The sequence below is a fragment of the Durio zibethinus genome, chromosome 26 (genome assembly GCF_047325235.1).
Source record: "Durio zibethinus cultivar Kanyao isolate XHJ-2024 chromosome 26, ASM4732523v1, whole genome shotgun sequence".
NCBI classification, from domain to species: Eukaryota; Viridiplantae; Streptophyta; class Magnoliopsida; order Malvales; family Malvaceae; genus Durio; species Durio zibethinus.
In genome coordinates, this window is record NC_143187.1 from 626,963 (window position 1) to 645,311 (window position 18,349).

Below are 18,349 nucleotides of genomic sequence, written 5' to 3' on the forward strand. Positions count from 1 at the left end.
AAAATATTGAGTCCACACTTAAAAAGACAGAGAGACATGAACTCACACTTTTTTTTTAAATTAAAAAAAATCAAAATCAAAAGACTGTCATGTAGCAAGACACGAGGACGACACGTGACGGCCTCTGCTACAAATTTGCAGCAAGTACACAAGACCAACACGTGGCACCCTCTACTGAAAGTTGCCTAAACCTACCACGACACAATTCAATTTGTTAAGGTGTCTACCTGTTAATTTTTCAACTCGTGTATATTACCTAAGAATATCGACATAACCTGCTTGTGCTTGCAAATGACAAAATGCTTGACAAGAAAACACAGAAGCATAAACGACCAAAATAAACAGGTCAGAAAGAAAAGCATGACCAAGCAAGATGCACAGACAGCGGGAACACACAGCATCAAATAGCAAATGGAATTATGGCATTTAAATCTTTTCATTGGCAGGCAATAATCCAAACATAAAACACTCTATTTCTAAAAAGGACTCTGTTCAATCCAAATGTAAGAGAAAGTTATGATAAAGACATCCGAATAAGTAATTATACATTGATCGAAACATCTGCCTTCCTGGTAGGGAGTACAACATTCTTGTTTCCAGGGAAGGCATTGCGGGAAATGTCTACGAGAGCCTTAAAACTATACGGTTCGTGCATAGCTATTTCGGAGAGAACTTTCCTGTTCAATTGGATGTTGTCTTTCATCAGTCCGTGCATGAAGTTACCATAGTTTACCTATAAACAAAAGAAATCATCATAGAAACAGCAACAGTAAGTATCCTTCAAAACTCAGATGTATCATACAATCTGCATGTGAAAGCACTAACTACATTTCTGATACATTAGAAGTAACAGACAACATGCTAAGCCATGTTTCTTGCAAAATAAGTTTTTTTTCTTCACTTCCTCGTCATCTCCTATTTTTCTTTTGGGGAAAAAACAAAAGAAAATGTAAATAAGTTCACAATCAGAAATAACTAAATAATCTCCATACACATAACTGGAAGATGCTCTTCCTGGTCCCATCAATCAGAAAATTTTGAATCAAATAAAACAATACAGACATGATAAATATATAGCTAAATTTCTTCCAGTTTGCCAGGCTAAATCAACGGTGAAAAGTACACAAATCTTACGGTTTGATTTAAACAATTGAGAAATTATTTTATCCACAGTCAGTAGAGTTTTTAAACTCCACAAGCAGGATTAGCAAGGTGACGCATACTCCTTAAAGTATAGTAAACAACCTAATTAAATAAAAAAGGGATATGTCTTAGTCTTAACCTTGCTTGTGAAGTTAAAAAATTACACTAACGGATCTTTGGGAAGTTCAAGAGCCAATCAAATGCTTTTTGTTTCTAAGAATACACCTTAAATGCAAATTCACATAATTACTTCCCTAATTATATTTGGAGCAGTTCTTAATGAAATTAAAAAAAATATGGTGCCTAACTCATGAAATTTTCCCTAATTAAATTTAGAGAAGTTCTTAATGAAATTAAAAAAAATAAATGGTGCCTAACTACTGAAATTTTGATCTGCTAGATCCACGACAAAAGCACGTTAAAAAGGTAGGAAGTAGGAACAACCGGACAACCAATCAAGAAGATGTAATAATCTTTGGTGAACACAATACTAATAAACAAAGGTATAAAGAGCAATTGCACTCCAATACAGTTGGATATTGTGTAGCCAGGGATGCCAACAGAAACGGTCAACGAGAGTACTGAACAATTAATGGTTAACTGAAACAAGAAGAGCTATAAATAAAATGAAAACTTAATGGCACTGAATTTGGTGATTGTTAAGAAAAAGATAACAGATCAGATACAATTATAGTCATGGTTGAAAGCATCCCAACAACAATTGTGCACTGATAATTACCTAAAATAGAATTGAATAATAACCAAGTAACTATTCAATTTTCATACCATATATTAGATAATACATTAAAACAACTTAATGCCCATTTTGTGCTTTGTTAATCTGTTATTTGAGGTACTCAGTTATGACTGATTGTAACATATGGAAATAATGTTATGGTTATAGTTTTCTACATCAAACAATTGCAGGTTACAAATTTGACTGATAAATATGGTTAAAGTTATCGTACTGCTAAACCCATTCCATTTGCATCTCTATGTTTTAAAGAAGAGTCATTAAAGTGAAATTAAAGGGCACCCATAGACAGTAGCTATAGCGTCTGTAGTCAATACCCATTCCATTCCATGTCAGCACATGCATATAGGCAGCACGTGAACCACACATCCGCCAGCATGCCCAACATTTACATGGGCAGCAGCCAGTGCATGCCCCCAACTATAGCACATTCAACTCACGCGAGGTAAGAAGAATTAGGAGCTTCGAATTGATCAGATAATCATAGACTAAACCATAAATAATGCTGGTTAAGGATCAGTAGATGCTTTTAGCATTCCAACAGCACCTTATGAAAAAGTATTTAGACTCCAGGCGGACAATAGTTGAAGAGTCAAATAGATCTCGCGAGACAAAATGGAAAGACATGAAGCAAGTCTATCCATGAAAGAATATAGAAGATCAAACGTTAATTAAAGGAAATATTAAGATAGTGGAACTTTTGGAGAGATCTAATTGTAGTGAGAAAGGAGATGAGGTGTAAATGAGTAAATATATTCTAAAAGTAGAAAAACAGCTTTTATGGCATATACAATATAATATGAGTGGGGATGTAGAAAGAAGATGTATACCAATAAAACACAAGAAACTTATCAACCAGAGGGAATAGCAGACAAAAGGTTGGAAAGTTGGACAGAAATTAATATACATTTTTTTTTCGCTTTCCTCTCTTTCGCACACAAGGATCCCCTCAGCAAAGGCCTTCAAGATTCCATTGATTCAATGGATAAAGCTGTAAGATTATAGAAATATAGATCAGAAGATTCTAAAGAAATACTTGCTTATATTCTGACTTTCATGAAGGGTTCAGCTTTTTCCCAATTGAAGCATGCCACATGCAGAATAGCCAATAAGATCTCAAACTGCAATACAGGCATGGTTGCTTAATATAGCCATCTTCATCTTTAAAACAAAAACAAAAACTAAGAACAAAAGAAAGGAAAAAAGAGTTTTTGGTGTCAAATCTGCTACAAAGGGCAAGATATGCCCTATGCCAAGCAAGCTCCTATAACGCATGAAGTCCTTGGATGAAACACGATTCAAAAGGAACAAATTTCCCTTGTAGGTTACTCATGGGAAGAAGTAAAGCTCATTTAGATGGATCAAGCCACTTTCTTTACTACTTATCATTATATTATTAGTCATGCACTTATCACTATTTTTCATCCAAACAAATGTGCTTGGATTGAAAAAGGAGAAAGACAAGGAGAAAAATAATGACAAAAAGGTTATGAGAAATGATTGAAAGTAACAACGAATTTCCTTTCAATTTTTATATTGGATAGAAGTAATAACTAATAAGGAGAGAACCATAATAACTTTAGTTCATCATTCACGAACTTAAATGACATTTGTGAATTATATGAAACTGCAAACGTCTCATGTCCTTCCAATTCTAAATCTCTCTACCACTAAAGAAACTCAAAAGGCAGGTTAAGAAGAAACTGTAAATGATTGTTTTTCATCTATTTACGTCTTTGACAATATTGCTATTCAAATAAGAAAAAATTGAGAATCTCTCCCCATCTTTCATCTTTCTGTCTCAATCAAAACAGAGATAGTAATCATTTGAATAATTTTTATCATCATTATTTCATTATCATTTATGTTATTATTTTAAAAATATTCATAATATAATTATCACTTAAGAACTTAACTCATTTTCATCATTACTCTCTTTTTTTTTTTCTTTTGGAGGCAGCATACATGAGAAAAGCACAATGAGCAAACCTAGGATCTTAATTAGCAATAATCTATGTATCTTTTGTCATTACCTAAACCATACACCTCCAAACAAGTTGAGTTCAACCTAGGTTCCCATTACTTCCAAATTTGTTTCCCCAATACCAACTTATTTTCATTCTCCTATTCTACACAACGGTCTACTATGTTTTAAGTCAGGGAAATCCTATTTCTTGTTTTCAAATATTATAATGATGCGAACACAGGAAAAGGAAAATAGTTAAATGACAATAAAATTCAATTGCAAACATCCTTGATATAATAGACCTCCAAAAACTAGAATGGGAAATTCAAAAGATTAATGTTAAATGAAATGCTTACATCTCTATAATAACAATAATAAACACTATCTCACCCCACTAAAATTAATTTTATGATCCTACACCAGTTTTTTACATAAACCACTCAAAGACTTTGTCCATATATTAACCTACACATTTAATCATGTCATGGTGTTTCCATTTTCACTAAACCACAGGCACAAAAAATTACACTTATTTTGTACATTCTGTTACATGATACATATATGATTCAAAACATCAAGTAGTTTAAGGATTATGGATCAAGATACCAAAATCAATAAGAACAAAGGAAAACCACAGATATGACAAGGGCAGTAAGCAAAACAACAAGCCAAGAGTAACTGTTTGGGTGCGCAAAAAAACCATCTACAAGTCTCAAATTATATCACTCCTTTTTCAGTTAAGAAGTAATCAAATCAAAACCATAACAAGATCCAGAAAGACATTAAAAAAGGATTACACCAAATGAGGGTATTGAAACATCAAGAAATGTTCAATAAGAAGTGAAATTATAAGCAAATGGAGATATTAATAGACTTCATAGCAATAAGGCAAGAGAAATCGAAAAGTAAAGGACAAGAGAGATTACGCCATGTTGACGAGTCCCAGCATTGATGCGTTGAATCCATAAAGAACGCATGTCACGCTTCTTGTTTCTGCGGTCTCTATAGGAATACTGCAAGGCCTTCTCAACCCTCTCTCTTGCTATTCTTATACAGTTCTTTGCCCTTCCCCTGAATCCCTTTGCCAACTTTAATATCTCCTTCTTGTTCATGGCTTCGCTTGTACTATCTTATCGCTATCCGTACAAAATTTTACAACCTCTACACTGTCATTTCATTTAACATGTTTTTATCCATGATACACGTTTAAGATATAAATAAAAGACATAGACATGAACAAGAGAAGATTTTGCCTTTGTATCTCAAAGCCTTTTTTTTTTTAAGCTTCTGGAAGTAATAAGCATGTAACAAATGCCAAAAAACAAACAATACCCTAAGTAAACCAATCCCAATGTCTGCTTAAAACCGACTTTATAACCCAACAGCAGTTGCAGAAGAGGTACCACATTCAATACATTAAACAACAACAAAATTCCAACACAAGAAATCTTCATAGTAAAAACGTTCAACTTGGTAGAGTACTGGACTCTTATTCTCAGTAACGAAGGTTCAAATCTTGTAATCTCAAGTACAAAAAAAGATCCAACTTAGTATCCAAATCTTAAGCCATTTACTACCACAATAAGAAGTTAATAAAAGCTTAAAACAGAACCAACAAAATCCCACCACCCAACTTTTTCACATAAAAAAAAAAGCATCTTTCTAAAGCTTTGGCTACCCAAAAACGAATTAAACAACAAAATTAAAAGGAAAAGAAAAAGAAAAATATTGAAAGTAAAGCTGACCTGGGTCTGATTCTGCGTGTCGTCTGTCACCAAACTCCAATCAAAGAAGAAGCTTTAGACACAGGAGGAAGTGGTTATACAAGAAGGGCTTGCACGGGAAGTAGAAAGTAGGGTAAACAACTTGGGCTGGGCTATGAGTGAATTCTAATCTTAAGGGCTCATTTAACAGTTCGGCTCTAAGTTAAAGCCCCGATATCAAATTATCAATGATGTTATATTATATATGTATATACATTAGTATGAATAACGACAATAAAACTAATGGTGGTGGAGCTACTTGCTCCGGTCCTTCCAAGACTAGAAGATGCGAAAGCATCGCCAATTTCACCTTCACATTCTTCACTCTTCTTCTATGAGACAAACCAACAAATCATTATCAAAAGCAAATCAAGCCAAGAAAATATAGAGATAGACTCCCATCCCAGGGACCATTGCCAATGAGCAAACGATTACCACTAGAAATACCACTTGCGACCTAAAACTGATGTTGCAGTGGTGGGTTAAGGAGAGCTGTATTCTCCACACCATGCAATCAGGATCAAATTAGGCAAGAACAACTGAACAAGAAACAATAAGTACTCTTAATACTATTCAACAAAAAGAGAAAAGAAAATATACTCAAGGAGATGGTGATGATGAAGGGAGTGGCATTAGCAGCTGATATAAGGAGGAATCTTGGGGTGATAAAAGAGAGAGTGTTGGAGAAACTGGCTGCAGCTGCAGTCCCGGCTGATGCTTTAGAGAATGCTAGGCACTTCTTAGAGAGTGTGGTGAGGGATGTTACAGTTGCTGCTCATGGTCTTACGAAGGATGCTTTGCACCGAATCAAGACTCATCTTGTTGATATTCTTCCTTCACTCTCCCCTGCCATTACTAGAAAGGTCATATTTTCTTTCTCTTCTTCTCATAACCGTTAATGCTTGCTAAATCAATTTTATGTCAGATTAAAACTTTCATGTTTGATCTTCTTGACTTCAAGTCTTCAACCACAAATCTAGTATCTGCATGCAGAAGCACTCCTTTTGCCTGATTAATCAGACCATGTATATATGCTTGATTAATGGTTTGACCAGGAGGCTAGCTAGGACTAGGATGTTCTACAGCATGGATTCAGGAATTTTTTTCGAGAGTGTCCACTTATATATATATATATATATATATATATTTATTTATATATATATTTATATATATATATTATAACTGTCTACAAATTTACTAATTTTGTCACGGAAAGGGTGTCCAGAGAAAAATTAGGAAATGTTCAGGAATTTTTTTTTTTCAAATTTTCTTATTTTGCAATCTTTGAACACCTCACTTCAAAAGGTGGATCCATACCTAACGTTCAGGCCGTCCAGGTTGAAATTCATTGCTGATTAAGCAGTGATCATCTTGTTTATGAACTGGTAATTGCTTAAGTATTACTAGTTGCCATATAGTATTTTTCAGCTTTTATAGTTTCTCCTCAACCTCATCCTGCTTAAAGGGGAAATCAAGTCTTACCCTTTGAATTTTCCTTCAGAGTAAATATTCCAAGTGGTACAATTTCAAATATCAAGAAGTACTTTTCAGATGCTTAGAAAAAAGAAAGGGGATTAATCATAATAGATTACTTGAATTGCAGAATTGAATTTTGCATATTTGAAAATTTATTGATGCTGACAGGAATATGTGTTTTAGAAGTTATATAATGAGCTTTAGCTGCACATGTATGATTAATGTTCTTCATTTCAAGGGACTTTCTCAGTTCTTGGCAGCTTTCATGTAATTGCTAGTATAACAGAGTTAAAAATAAATAAGAAGAATGAACCAAAGAAAAGTGATAAGAGTTAGTTTCTTCTGTACATTCTGCACATGAAAACTTAATTCATATTTTTAAGAGTTATTTGTTGGGAATAGTGACTCAAATCTCTTAACAGATTTATTTGAGATTAGTTAGATATTACTTGATAGACAAGAAGACTTGCAAAAGAAGAATTCGAAGAAGAAAATGATTCTTAATAGGTAAGTTTGTATGCTTATAAATAGATGGAGTCTTTATGGGTTTATGTATGAGAAAAAGATGTAAAAGAGTTGTAGAGTTTTATGGGATAGATACCGTATAAGACTATTGGAGATTTACGTCTTATGGGTTTGTATGAATGTTATATTTGTGAGTAGACTGAAGAGATTGAGAGGGTCCACATAGATATGATGCATGTGAGTGGACTAAAAGAGACTGGGAGGGTCCATATAGATATGGTGTATGGGTGCACATGGATATGTGTTTGTTTGAGTTAAGAATACTCTATAAGACTAGAGGAGATTAAGAGGGTCTATGGGTATTGATTGTTGAGTGGTTGATTGAAATGATTGTATGTTTGTAATTCTCTACAACTAGTGGATTTTTTTTCTCATCAGTGAATGTAGGTCAGTTGAGCCAAACCACATTAAATTGTCGTCTTTTATGTGATTGCTTGATTGTTTGATTTCACTTCCGCTGATGTGATTGGATAGAGGCTTCTTGCCTAACACTCTTGACTAAGGCATGCATGCCAGAAATGCTCCTAAACATTTTAAACCTATTGAAGTTCAGTACTGATTCTTCAAGCAATATCTGCTGTAATTCTTGTACAATCTAAACTGTGTAACTAAAAAGCATAGTGGACTTTGAGCTTCTGAGCAATATCTCCAGTTGTTTATGATATTCATTTATGAATTATGATTACTTCTAATTGCCCACATAATTGGTCATTTGAGCAGATGGTGGATGATGCTGAGAAGGAAGCAAATGAAGAGCAAGAAACTGAAGAACATGAAGGAGATGAGCGAAGGCAAGATGATCATCAACTTAGCTGGAAGTCTACATTCGTGTCACCAGCATCTTCTTTGTTTGCTCTAATCAAACCATTATCAAGGCTTTGAACATCATATACGAAACTCTGACATACTTGTTTTGTCTACATTTTGCTTGGAAAAATAAAGTTTAGAGATCATACATTCAAATCTCTAGTTGAATAAGGGAGAAGCGGTTGATGTAAAGAACAAGAATTATGTGATAAACAAAGATTGAAGAGTGTCAACCAAAATAATCTTTGTCTTGTAACAGCAATTTTTATAGTTTCTTAACTGCTGTCTTGGAAGTTCTTTCTTTTCTTTTGCATATTAGGTAATGCTGGTCCATGCCAAAATAAGACCTAACTGATTGACTCATAGGATTTTATGGATTCAGATGAAGAATCTGATTAGCATAGGAGAGTCTCATTCTTCTTTCATTTATCATTTTGGCTAATTAGATGCAAATGCTTACAATGATATATAATAAAGGAAAAAGCTTGAAGCTACTTTGCTGAATGTTTATAAAAAGATTGTTTTCTATCCTTTTGATTTGTTATCCTCTCCGTGAAATCAGGAAAATGGTATATTTGACTTCCACATTAATCCTCCGGTCTGTTGTCTCGGTTGGTTACTGATGCATATTGAGGAGACTCCCGGTCATCTTCTTGACACAGGAAGCCTCATAATCTTTCTAGATGAAGATACCATGTTCATACAAGTAATGCTTATATCAACAAGAGAATCAAGGTTCCATCACAATTGGCTAAGGCCGGCAGCTGTTATCATGCTGTTTAGCTAAAGCACTTGTATGCAGTTTCCCCTAGCTGTTCAATCATCTGCGAACTTAGGAACACATTTTGCATAAGCTAATCATGGTCCAAAGATATTGGTTATGCAAAACTTATGATCAAAAGATCGAGCCTTCTCCCTTCCCACCCTCTTCCCTCCCCATCCCTCCTCAGCTGTCTTGTAAAACTCACAAGGGTGTGAAGAGTGTTTTTGTTTAAGGTTTTCAGAACAATAACAGGAATGATCTATTAGAAGAATGTTACTTCGTTGAATATCCATTCTCTATATTACATGCATTTCTAGGTTTTTTCACATGGATCAGTACATGGAGGTATGGATTCAGTTTCATGTTATAGATTCGTATATTACTTCTGACAGATACTTAATTAAGCATAAAATATTGGCAATTAGCGTAAAGCAAATCAAGAAGGAATGAATGAATGAAAAATCCTGTCACGTTGCAGTACAAGAATCATATACAATTCAAGGTCCATCATCCCCATCTCCAATCAAATTACAAATGTCGGAACACTCCACCAAGCTGCAGATGAAAAAAAATAGTCTTCATAAGTAAATGGAACTTATTGGACCAGAATTTAGAGAAAATGAACATCCAAAGGACAATTAAATTATGATGCAAGTATACTCTTGCCAATATTTCTTGAGCATAGGCAGTCTGCCGGCATAGCTTTTATTGATATAGATTGTAGAGTAGTGCCTCCTGACTTTTTGCAGAACCATTCTTTCATTCTTACAATTGTTATCATTTATGCATAAGTTTATTCTACTAAGCTAACTGAATTCACAAACAATACAGAAACAAATTTTTTATATGAGCTCAGGTGAAATAACCCAACTCTCAGTCATTTCTTTAGCTCTGTACAATACAGTGCTTAATTGAGTGGTATTGTTAGTAATAATATATTGCCAATTGCTAAGATGAGGAAATAGAAAAAGTACCAGTACTTTCGACTTCGAAACCCCTCCTTAAAAACAACCAAAGGTCTGGAGAAGATGAAACAGGCAATCAGATGTTAATGCAGAATATTAGGATAAGGAAACAAGAGTAATTTATTGTAGCATAGACAGCTTTCTGTCGGTAGTGTTTTTAGCTAAAGGGTCTATTGCAGCCAGGGTGCCTGTGGTTCTATAAGGCTAGAAAAATGAGATGGATCCTTGGAAGGAACTTAAGTACCTTCTGATATTAAGAGGACCTTCCCCAGGAGATCCATCACCACCTCTAATGCAAGTAGTGACACATTTGGTAGTGCATGACTCAGCCTTCCTAGACTTTGGTCGCTGGATTCTAGGCTTCTTGCAATCTTTGGCGGATGCACACTCTCCAAAAAGTATTTGGGGTATGTTGGACAGTGTTTCTGAATCTTGGTGTACCTCAACGGCCCCAGCTGCAGAGACTATAACAGCAGCAGCCGCAAGGAAGCTAGCTACAAGGTTGCATCTACGGCTGTACCGGGTGAGGTTGCTACTGCTTTTGCTGGGAATGTTGTCGCTGTTTCTGTTGCTGCTGACACAGTAGAATGATGTTCTGACACAAAAAGACGCAGCAGGGCCATAAATTAGCATTATGGTTAATGTGTAGTTCTTTGTTGTTATCAATTCTGTTCTTCATTTTAGCAGGATTAAAGAAAACAAGAGTTTGCTGCCACATTTCCCTTATCTCTTCAGCAATATTTTCATGTTGTTGGTGGTCCTACGGGGTCCTTGTTGGGAGAGTTATCCTGTGTGGCTTTGTTGATCCACGTATTGACCTTTATTTTTGTGGCCTGTAATCGGGACAGAGAGATTACAATTACCTCACAAGCCATGTAATATAAAATTTGAGTAATCAAGTGATCCCTTGATAAAATGGTGAATTTTTTATTGTGATCTTAATCAATCTCTGATAATTTTAAATAAATTAATAACAAAAAAAAGAAGCAACAAATCACATGAATTACACAGAGGAGCATGAACCCGAGGAAAACCACAGCATCATTCTTCAAGAACTTGGTTCATTCAGCTGTATATAAAAAGGAAGGGATGAACACATTGGGAAAAAATTGTCAATTCCAACATTTTTATTGCGAATTTCATCTGTCCCTTTTGTTTATTGAGAGCTTGTAATAGGAGGAAGGTATAAAGAATTCAAGACATTACCATTTATGATCAAATGAATAAATACATGCTTAAAAACCATCACTTTTGAGTGAATTTACGGGATATTTTATGTGCATCTCTTTCCAAAATATATAAATAAATATACATATATGTAGATAATGTTTAATATGACATGTAAAATTCCATTAGGTTTTGGATCACAGTGAACCACAAATTAGAATAATCTACACAACTCCACATTATCCAGAGCTTTTGCTCCGTATACACTATATGCTACCCAAAATACATACACATTTTTTATATCGGACTACACGTGGATTTACAGAAAAGAAAAAGACTATGCATAACCTATATGACCATCATCATCTGGGCGATATCAAGAAAAGAGTTGTTTTGTTGCTGACTTCCAAGGCGTTATCAAGTTGGGGGAATTCTTTTTTCTTTTGTAATGTAGTTACAATCGGATGCCAATACTCGGAGAACGATAACAAGTTATCCTCAAATGATTATCAAGTGTTTTTCTCCAAAACGGACAAAGCCGGAGTCAAATAATTATTTGCTTTGTCAGGCAAATGGGCAACCTGTAGGAAGAAAACGTATATATGCTGCTTCAGTTCTAGTTATTATTGGTTACAAGCAGTTAAAAGGTAACTACTTTCAGTTTTGAATACTAGTAAGGTTTTAATTGGTCCTCACCAGCTCATAAAGCTCCCTCCCTTGCTCAGCAACATATTCATGACATACCTGCACGTAATCAAGTTTCGGTTAGTTCTGTCATACTCGAAATTAACTTTTATGCCAATCAGTGTTACCCACATCAAAGCTCTTATTCCTCGCGGTCGAATCGTGCAATGCTTTCACGCAGATATCAGCTACATCAGCACAACTAATGCCCTGAAAAAAGAAAGAGAGTGATAAGACAGAATGCAAACTCAATGATGTTTTATTACAGTCCACAAGAGCAGTGCATTCTCACCTGAGAAATCCTGTTTCCTTGATCAAAAATCAAAGCACGTTGGCCACCTGGTTCCTCCTGTAAGAACAAAACTTTGATTCAGTACATATTTTGGCTGCCAAAAAGACAATTTTGGATATAAAAAAGTTTGAAAACATTTGGTAGACTAGATTCCCATTTCCCATTGTAATATAAAGTTCCTTACATGCTTTGTTTTTTATGTAAAACTAACATACAGCATTCTAACCACTAATAGTGCTGGAACAGGAGCATTTTAGCTAGTGTAGGCACCAATGACAGACACTGATTTGAAATGTTCAGAATTATTCATGTGTAATTGGAAATGCCTCAGACATATCAAAGAGATACCATTTTATTGCAGCATTTTTATTGCCCTTATCCTTTTTCTTTTCAAGAACCACATTCATTGGAACAATGAGCTTGACAAGTATATCAGCATGTTCAATGACTCAAGTGGTTAATATTATACAGACAGTCAATCAAATTTGTTAAGGGCTTAGCCAAGAAACCACCATCTTCCCACAATAATAATAATAATAATAAAAAAGGGACCTTTCGGTTCACATGCATTTAAATATCAACAACTTACCAAGAATGATATAACAGCATTACCTTTAGGAGACCAGGGCGAATTATCGTGTACCCAAGACCTGATCTTCTCAATGAATCCTCACCAGCCTGATGAAAACTCAATTATGACAATACAAGAAATGGAAAACAGAGAAGGAATGATTCTCACATTAATGAAAACAGAAGCAGAAGACAAGACTGACCCTCTTGGCTTTCAAAACTTGCTCCCTTCGGTTCGGATCGACTCCTAATCCTGTGCATGAGACTAAAACAAAGTCTGTTTCCTGTCCAGTCTGCAGAACATCAGGTTAAAATTATTTTAGAATGGGGGAAAATGTTTTATCTCCTTCAAAGTATAGGATAATGGACTAGGTAGTAACTTTAACTCTGTCCCTTATCAGGTATTACAGTCCCCACATTTACAAATATTTTGAATCTGCTTTCCACATTTTACATAAACAAATACTTTTGCAGTCAAATCAATAACCAAGTATATAACAAGAAATCACTATTAACAACCATATTAAGAACAGAGAATATCCATAAACATCATTTAGTATTTTTTTTTTCATCCTTGGAACCCTAAAAGAATTTTAAAATAATAACAATAATCAGTCACAGATAGTGTTTCTGTACTATTGCATCTACCCATATTTCATCCCACCCTTTAACATGCAAGCCAAGGCCTCCAAGTTAATTTTAAATGGTTGACTCCCTTCAACACAGCAGCAAAACATGAACCTTTAAGAATTGACCCAAACAAATAGCTAACTAGTAATAAGAAGATTTTGACAGACTCACCAACTTCATTGATGGAACTGAGCCTTCAGATTATGTAACTAAAATGATCACACACCTATTTAACCGGCCAGCCAAAACCTCCAAGTTGAAGTAAATGGCTTGACTATTTTCAAGATGAAAAACAGTTCATTGAAATGGATGACTAATTAGTACCAGAGGATTCAGACACACCAAATAACTTCATTGATGGAAACAAGTTTCACATGATGTAATAATATGATACAACTATTTCACTAGAAATCCAGATCAATGGTTTATGTTTTCCATCCATTAACCATTTATTTCTCCTTTTAAGTTACTCTAAACGTTGGAGATAAGAACTAAAAGATAACAGTTTTACAACAGATGGGTATGATAGCTGCAGATGCAAATTCATGCAAGTGCAAACATGTGGATGTGCCTGCTTGCAGACACAAGTGGAACAAAGCAAAACCAAGAATACTGATTATTTGCAACCCAATCCCTATGGCCTTAACTAATGTATGTTACAGGCAGAGACTAAAAGCAGCAATGTCTTTTTTGCATTTAATTCATTAAAGTTAATGAAAACCATATCACATGATTCAGACCAGGAACACTTCATAAATGTTACCAGAAAAGGTTCAATAGCGCTCATTTGTGATGTTATAGCATAAAATGATAGTATAAACTATAAAGTGTGTTAAAAATGGGAAAAAAGAAAAACTGAAGGTCCTTCTATCAACAGAGGAGGAACATACATAAAAACACTTACTGGCAAGGCTTTTATATATTCCAATATCAGCTTGAAACTACGGGGGTCTTGCTTCATACCTGTTGCTCCTTCAACAGGTCTCTGCAGCAAGAATAATATATAGAATTAGATGCATTAAAACCAGCGTAGTAATCATTTGATCAAGGGGAGTAAGATATTGATAAATGATCAGAAATCACAGCAGTAACAGCATGAATGATGATGCCAGCACTGGAACAAAAAAAGGTGAAGAACTTTTGTTGTAATCATCTTTTGGACTTGATCACACAATGTCTTGTCCAATTAGGAGATCTTTACAAACCAAAAGAAAACAATTACTACTTTTTTGTTTAAAGAGTACAGTTGAAAAAGATGGAACAGAATCAAGTTTAATGGTCTCATCAGCAAAAGGAAGGATGGCATGAAATAATTAAAAATGTTCAAAAATACTTTTCCTAGAGAGCTGAGGAAAAGATATTCAGAATAGACTGATAGAAGCTATCATAAGAAAATTTGTAATTGTACTACAAATGCCGAAAAAAGAATAGTTAATAAACTATGTAGCAAAACATGCAGAGTTGCCACTCACAGCAGAAATCAAACTTTCTGCATACTACTGTAGTATGCATAATATATAAATGTTCAAGTATTACTTTTTGTGTGTGTTTGTGGCCAAAGTTCCAACATGCAAGCCAATGATATCTTATCTAAATATTAGTAGTCCATCTCATATGGGGATATGCAAGCAGAAATCATCACTCAAGTGTATTAGTAACTCAAATGCCTCCATGAAAAGCTCATAATATGTGATAAACTCTCACTACGCGGACACCTATGCAAACTGTTAATCAGAATTCACAAGCTATATGCAGTATTCATCAAGTTTACTCAACAGTAGTGGAGAATCATAACACATATAAGCAAACAAATCATTTTACTGATGTATTTTTGATAGATTTGTATTTCTATCATTTATATGATTCAGTAATTTAGAATCAAATAGCATTACTGCAAAAATTCATTTGACACCACAATAGATGGCAACATAGAGTATTAAGAAGCAACCAACAACAATGTGACCAAGCAGGTGATTAAGATGGCATGCATAATTTCTTCCTGGATCAAAAATCATTTAGAATATTCAATAAAAATACCAAGTAGCAGTCAAATCACCAAAGACATCCATTAGCTAGTAATTTTACAATTTTGAGTTTTAACCATCAGATCCTGCTAAAAACGAAAAAAAAAAAGAATTCGCACAACAAAACCTAAATTAACAAAATAATCTCCTTAAAACAATTGATGATCCAAAACACAAATTCAATGACCATTCAAAAAGTTATTGACCTGAAACTTTTGAGAATAAATACTCGTAAGGATCCCTTATACTTTTACAAGTTTTTAAACTAGGTGATATTGTGCAAGTTTCGAAATACACAAACCTGTCTCCGTGGCTCAAAGCGTATAGTTAATGTATGTACAAGGAATGGATCTAATGGTGGATCATCTGGTTTCACGGGACGGAATGATGAAAATGGCACTCTTACCTGTCAATCACAAAAGAGAAAAATATGCAATTTAATAGAAACCCTTCACCAAAATTATTAAGAATAATAAGAATTGATGCATAGAATGCTCATGATAGAAAGCCCATAGCTTTTTATGGGCAAGAGATCCTTACCCTACAAAATCCTACTTTTGTGTTTATTCTAGCAAAATATAATTTGCTTTGAGTTGTATCTGCTGAAGGACCAGCTTCAAGAATTACAACATAAGATCTTCCATTACCACCAAGAGATAGAACTAGACCTTCATATCTGAACACCAAATATTCCACAAAGTGAGATACACTTTTAAGGTGGAATCAGTGTATCTGTCATTAACATATAAAACAACAGCCAGCTTCCGCTAAGAAAGAAGGTATATGAAATATGGAAGTATCATATACCTGTCAAGAGTGCTACCTAAAGGAAGTGAAAACCTTTTCGACAGCTCAACATACCCACCTCTGGTGAAAACATAGCCTGCAGTTCAGTATCAAAAACAGAGTTAAAGATAGAAAACCCTGTATATGTCACAGTTAATAACCACATAAGAAAGCTGTAAATCTTAATTGCTTCAAGCTAGGCATGCATCATATTTTAACTGAAATTTACCTGAGAAAACAGCTTCTCCAGTCTCAGTGTACTCAAATTTAGCATCCATCCCACCATCATACTTCGAAGCAATCACATCCTGGAAGTAAGCACCTTGACGTACTTCCCATCCATTCAATGAATCTTCAGATTTGAACTTTGCAAGAAGAAGCTTGCTTTTACTGCTTTTTCCCGCCCGAATTTGTGCCAGTTTATTATTGTAGTCCTGCAGATAATGTTAGATGTCAGTTCACCAGAGATATTTTTCTGAGAGAAATATAGATAGACCACAAATCCATTAAACCATCCACAAGCTGCAAACTGCATAGGCATAGACAACAATAAAATGAGTTCACTCAAGAAATACCCAAATCTTGGAATAGCAGAGAAAGTAAATTTAATGAAAATGGAAAGGGTCATTTTACTGCCTCTAGAGGGGTGATGATTTGTTTTGAGCATAATGAGGCATGGAACATCCACAAAAAAAGGCTAGTCTTGGAAGAACACATTGCAATCAAATGTGTGCATATATCATTATAGATGGAGTAAAAGGGATACCCAGGGTTGGAACAAACCTGAAATGCTTTTGTAAGGTTTAAAACCCCTTGATAATCAACTCTATAGAGATCCCCAGTGATAGTGGACCGAGCAGTGGCACAATAGATAATCTTGTTGCAACCTTCTACTGCAGCTTGAAGGGAGGAAGGCTCACCCACATCCCCAATTACTATCTCAACTGACCTAGGAAGCATGTCCAACACCTCTTGATCTGCCTTCCTCACCAAAGCCTTTAATCACAGAATTAGAGAAAACAAATTATATCTAACAAAAATAAAGGTACAAATTTCAGAGAAATAAAAGAGAGGAAAGTGGTAAAAGAAAAGAAACCTTGACGGTGTATCCTCTGAGCATGAGCTTACGGACAACAATGCGACCAATGCGGCTGGTGGCACCAACAACAAGGACAGTGGTGTTTTGAGCACCAGGAATGGCAAATTCACACATGGGTCCTTCTCTAATAAGCAAAGCATCCAAAGCCTCCCTATCATCTGCACGAGTAGTCCTTGATATCTGCCCCAACCCAGAAAACTTCCTCCAAACCTCGTCGAATATTTGTCTGGATTTACGTCCCAAACCCACAGGATTCACGCCGTCCAAACTTAAAGAAACCTGTTGCTGTTGCTGTTGTTGTTGTTGCTGGTCCTGCGTAGTAGATTCAGTTGTTGCAGTTGTTAAGGGAGTTGGAGAAGAAGTTTTTTTAGCTTTGGGTTTTTTGTTGTTGTCCTTGCCAGTGTTGGGAGAGGCAGAAGCGCGTGGGATAAGGAAGGTGGTACGGTGACAAGGAGAAGGTTGCCATTTCACCCAGTTGGGGCTGCTGTTAAGGCTGTTGCTGAAACTGGTTGAAGGTGTCATTGCTGCTGCAGTGGCAGCTCTCATTTCTAGTTCACTCAAAATAAAAAGAAGCTTTGAATTCAATATTCCAATAATGTATATAATATTTCAAATTGCAAAGTGGATAATTATGAGAAAAAAAAAAAAGAAAAGAAAAGAAACTGGGAATGAAATGGAAGGAAAGGTGGGGTGGTTGAGATGTGGAACATCAAAATCGAAGAAAGAAGCTAAAGAAAGAGAAGATGAAGAGCGACCACATATTTTTGATTTGAGGTTTGGGTGGTTTTGGTTGTTAGAGCCAATAAGCGCGCCACGATGAGTTAACCCGTTACCTTTCAATTCCTCTGCAGGGCAGTTGACAGCCAGACAGAACAGACAGACAGACAGGCACCCCATTTCTACCAACTGACGCAGCAATTAGACGGATATTGTTA

General features: G+C 35.3%; 4 protein-coding genes across 7 annotated transcripts; 1 reads left to right on the forward strand and 3 right to left on the reverse strand.

Annotated features, from left to right (window-relative positions):
* Positions 1-405: 405 nt before the first annotated feature.
* Positions 406-5,746, reverse strand: LOC111274356 (Ribosomal protein L20). 2 transcript variants are annotated; one of them, XM_022858953.2, is made up of 3 exons: positions 5,609-5,746; positions 4,790-5,029; positions 406-733 (listed from the first exon to the last, which is right to left on the reverse strand). In XM_022858953.2, exons 2-3 carry the CDS (start codon positions 4,973-4,975, stop codon positions 542-544), a joined length of 378 nt encoding a protein of 125 aa, XP_022714688.1. In that variant the 5' UTR covers positions 4,976-5,029; positions 5,609-5,746; the 3' UTR covers positions 406-541. The 2 variants fall into 2 exon arrangements, with proteins under 2 accessions (XP_022714688.1, XP_022714689.1); XM_022858954.2 differs by having other exon boundaries at positions 4,790-5,024; positions 5,609-5,735.
* Positions 5,747-5,901: 155 nt separating this feature from the next.
* LOC111274355 (uncharacterized) lies at positions 5,902-8,696 on the forward strand. Its single transcript, XM_022858952.2, has 2 exons — positions 5,902-6,489; positions 8,348-8,696. Exons 1-2 carry the CDS (start codon positions 6,235-6,237, stop codon positions 8,507-8,509), a joined length of 417 nt encoding a protein of 138 aa, XP_022714687.1. The 5' UTR covers positions 5,902-6,234; the 3' UTR covers positions 8,510-8,696.
* A 950-nt stretch (positions 8,697-9,646) lies between these two features.
* Positions 9,647-10,930, reverse strand: LOC111274354 (uncharacterized). The gene is made up of 3 exons (XM_022858951.2): positions 10,407-10,930; positions 10,172-10,216; positions 9,647-9,752 (listed from the first exon to the last, which is right to left on the reverse strand). Exons 1-3 carry the CDS (start codon positions 10,793-10,795, stop codon positions 9,695-9,697), a joined length of 492 nt encoding a protein of 163 aa, XP_022714686.1. The 5' UTR covers positions 10,796-10,930; the 3' UTR covers positions 9,647-9,694.
* Positions 10,931-11,448: 518 nt separating this feature from the next.
* On the reverse strand, positions 11,449-18,329 carry HCF173 (high chlorophyll fluorescence phenotype 173). 3 transcript variants are annotated; one of them, XM_089755205.1, is made up of 14 exons: positions 18,248-18,329; positions 17,412-17,962; positions 17,099-17,311; positions 16,545-16,749; positions 16,337-16,412; positions 16,070-16,205; positions 15,831-15,935; positions 14,410-14,490; positions 13,079-13,168; positions 12,918-12,983; positions 12,306-12,362; positions 12,146-12,223; positions 12,026-12,073; positions 11,449-11,910 (listed from the first exon to the last, which is right to left on the reverse strand). In XM_089755205.1, exons 1-14 carry the CDS (start codon positions 18,309-18,311, stop codon positions 11,839-11,841), a joined length of 1,842 nt encoding a protein of 613 aa, XP_089611331.1. In that variant the 5' UTR covers positions 18,312-18,329; the 3' UTR covers positions 11,449-11,838. The 3 variants fall into 3 exon arrangements, 2 of the variants coding, with proteins under 2 accessions (XP_089611331.1, XP_089611332.1); XM_089755206.1 differs by lacking the exon at positions 18,248-18,329 and having other exon boundaries at positions 16,070-16,238; positions 17,412-18,097; XR_016334044.1 differs by lacking the exons at positions 11,449-11,910; positions 18,248-18,329 and having other exon boundaries at positions 12,895-12,983; positions 16,070-16,238; positions 17,412-18,105.
* Between the last annotated feature and the right edge of the window lie 20 nt (positions 18,330-18,349).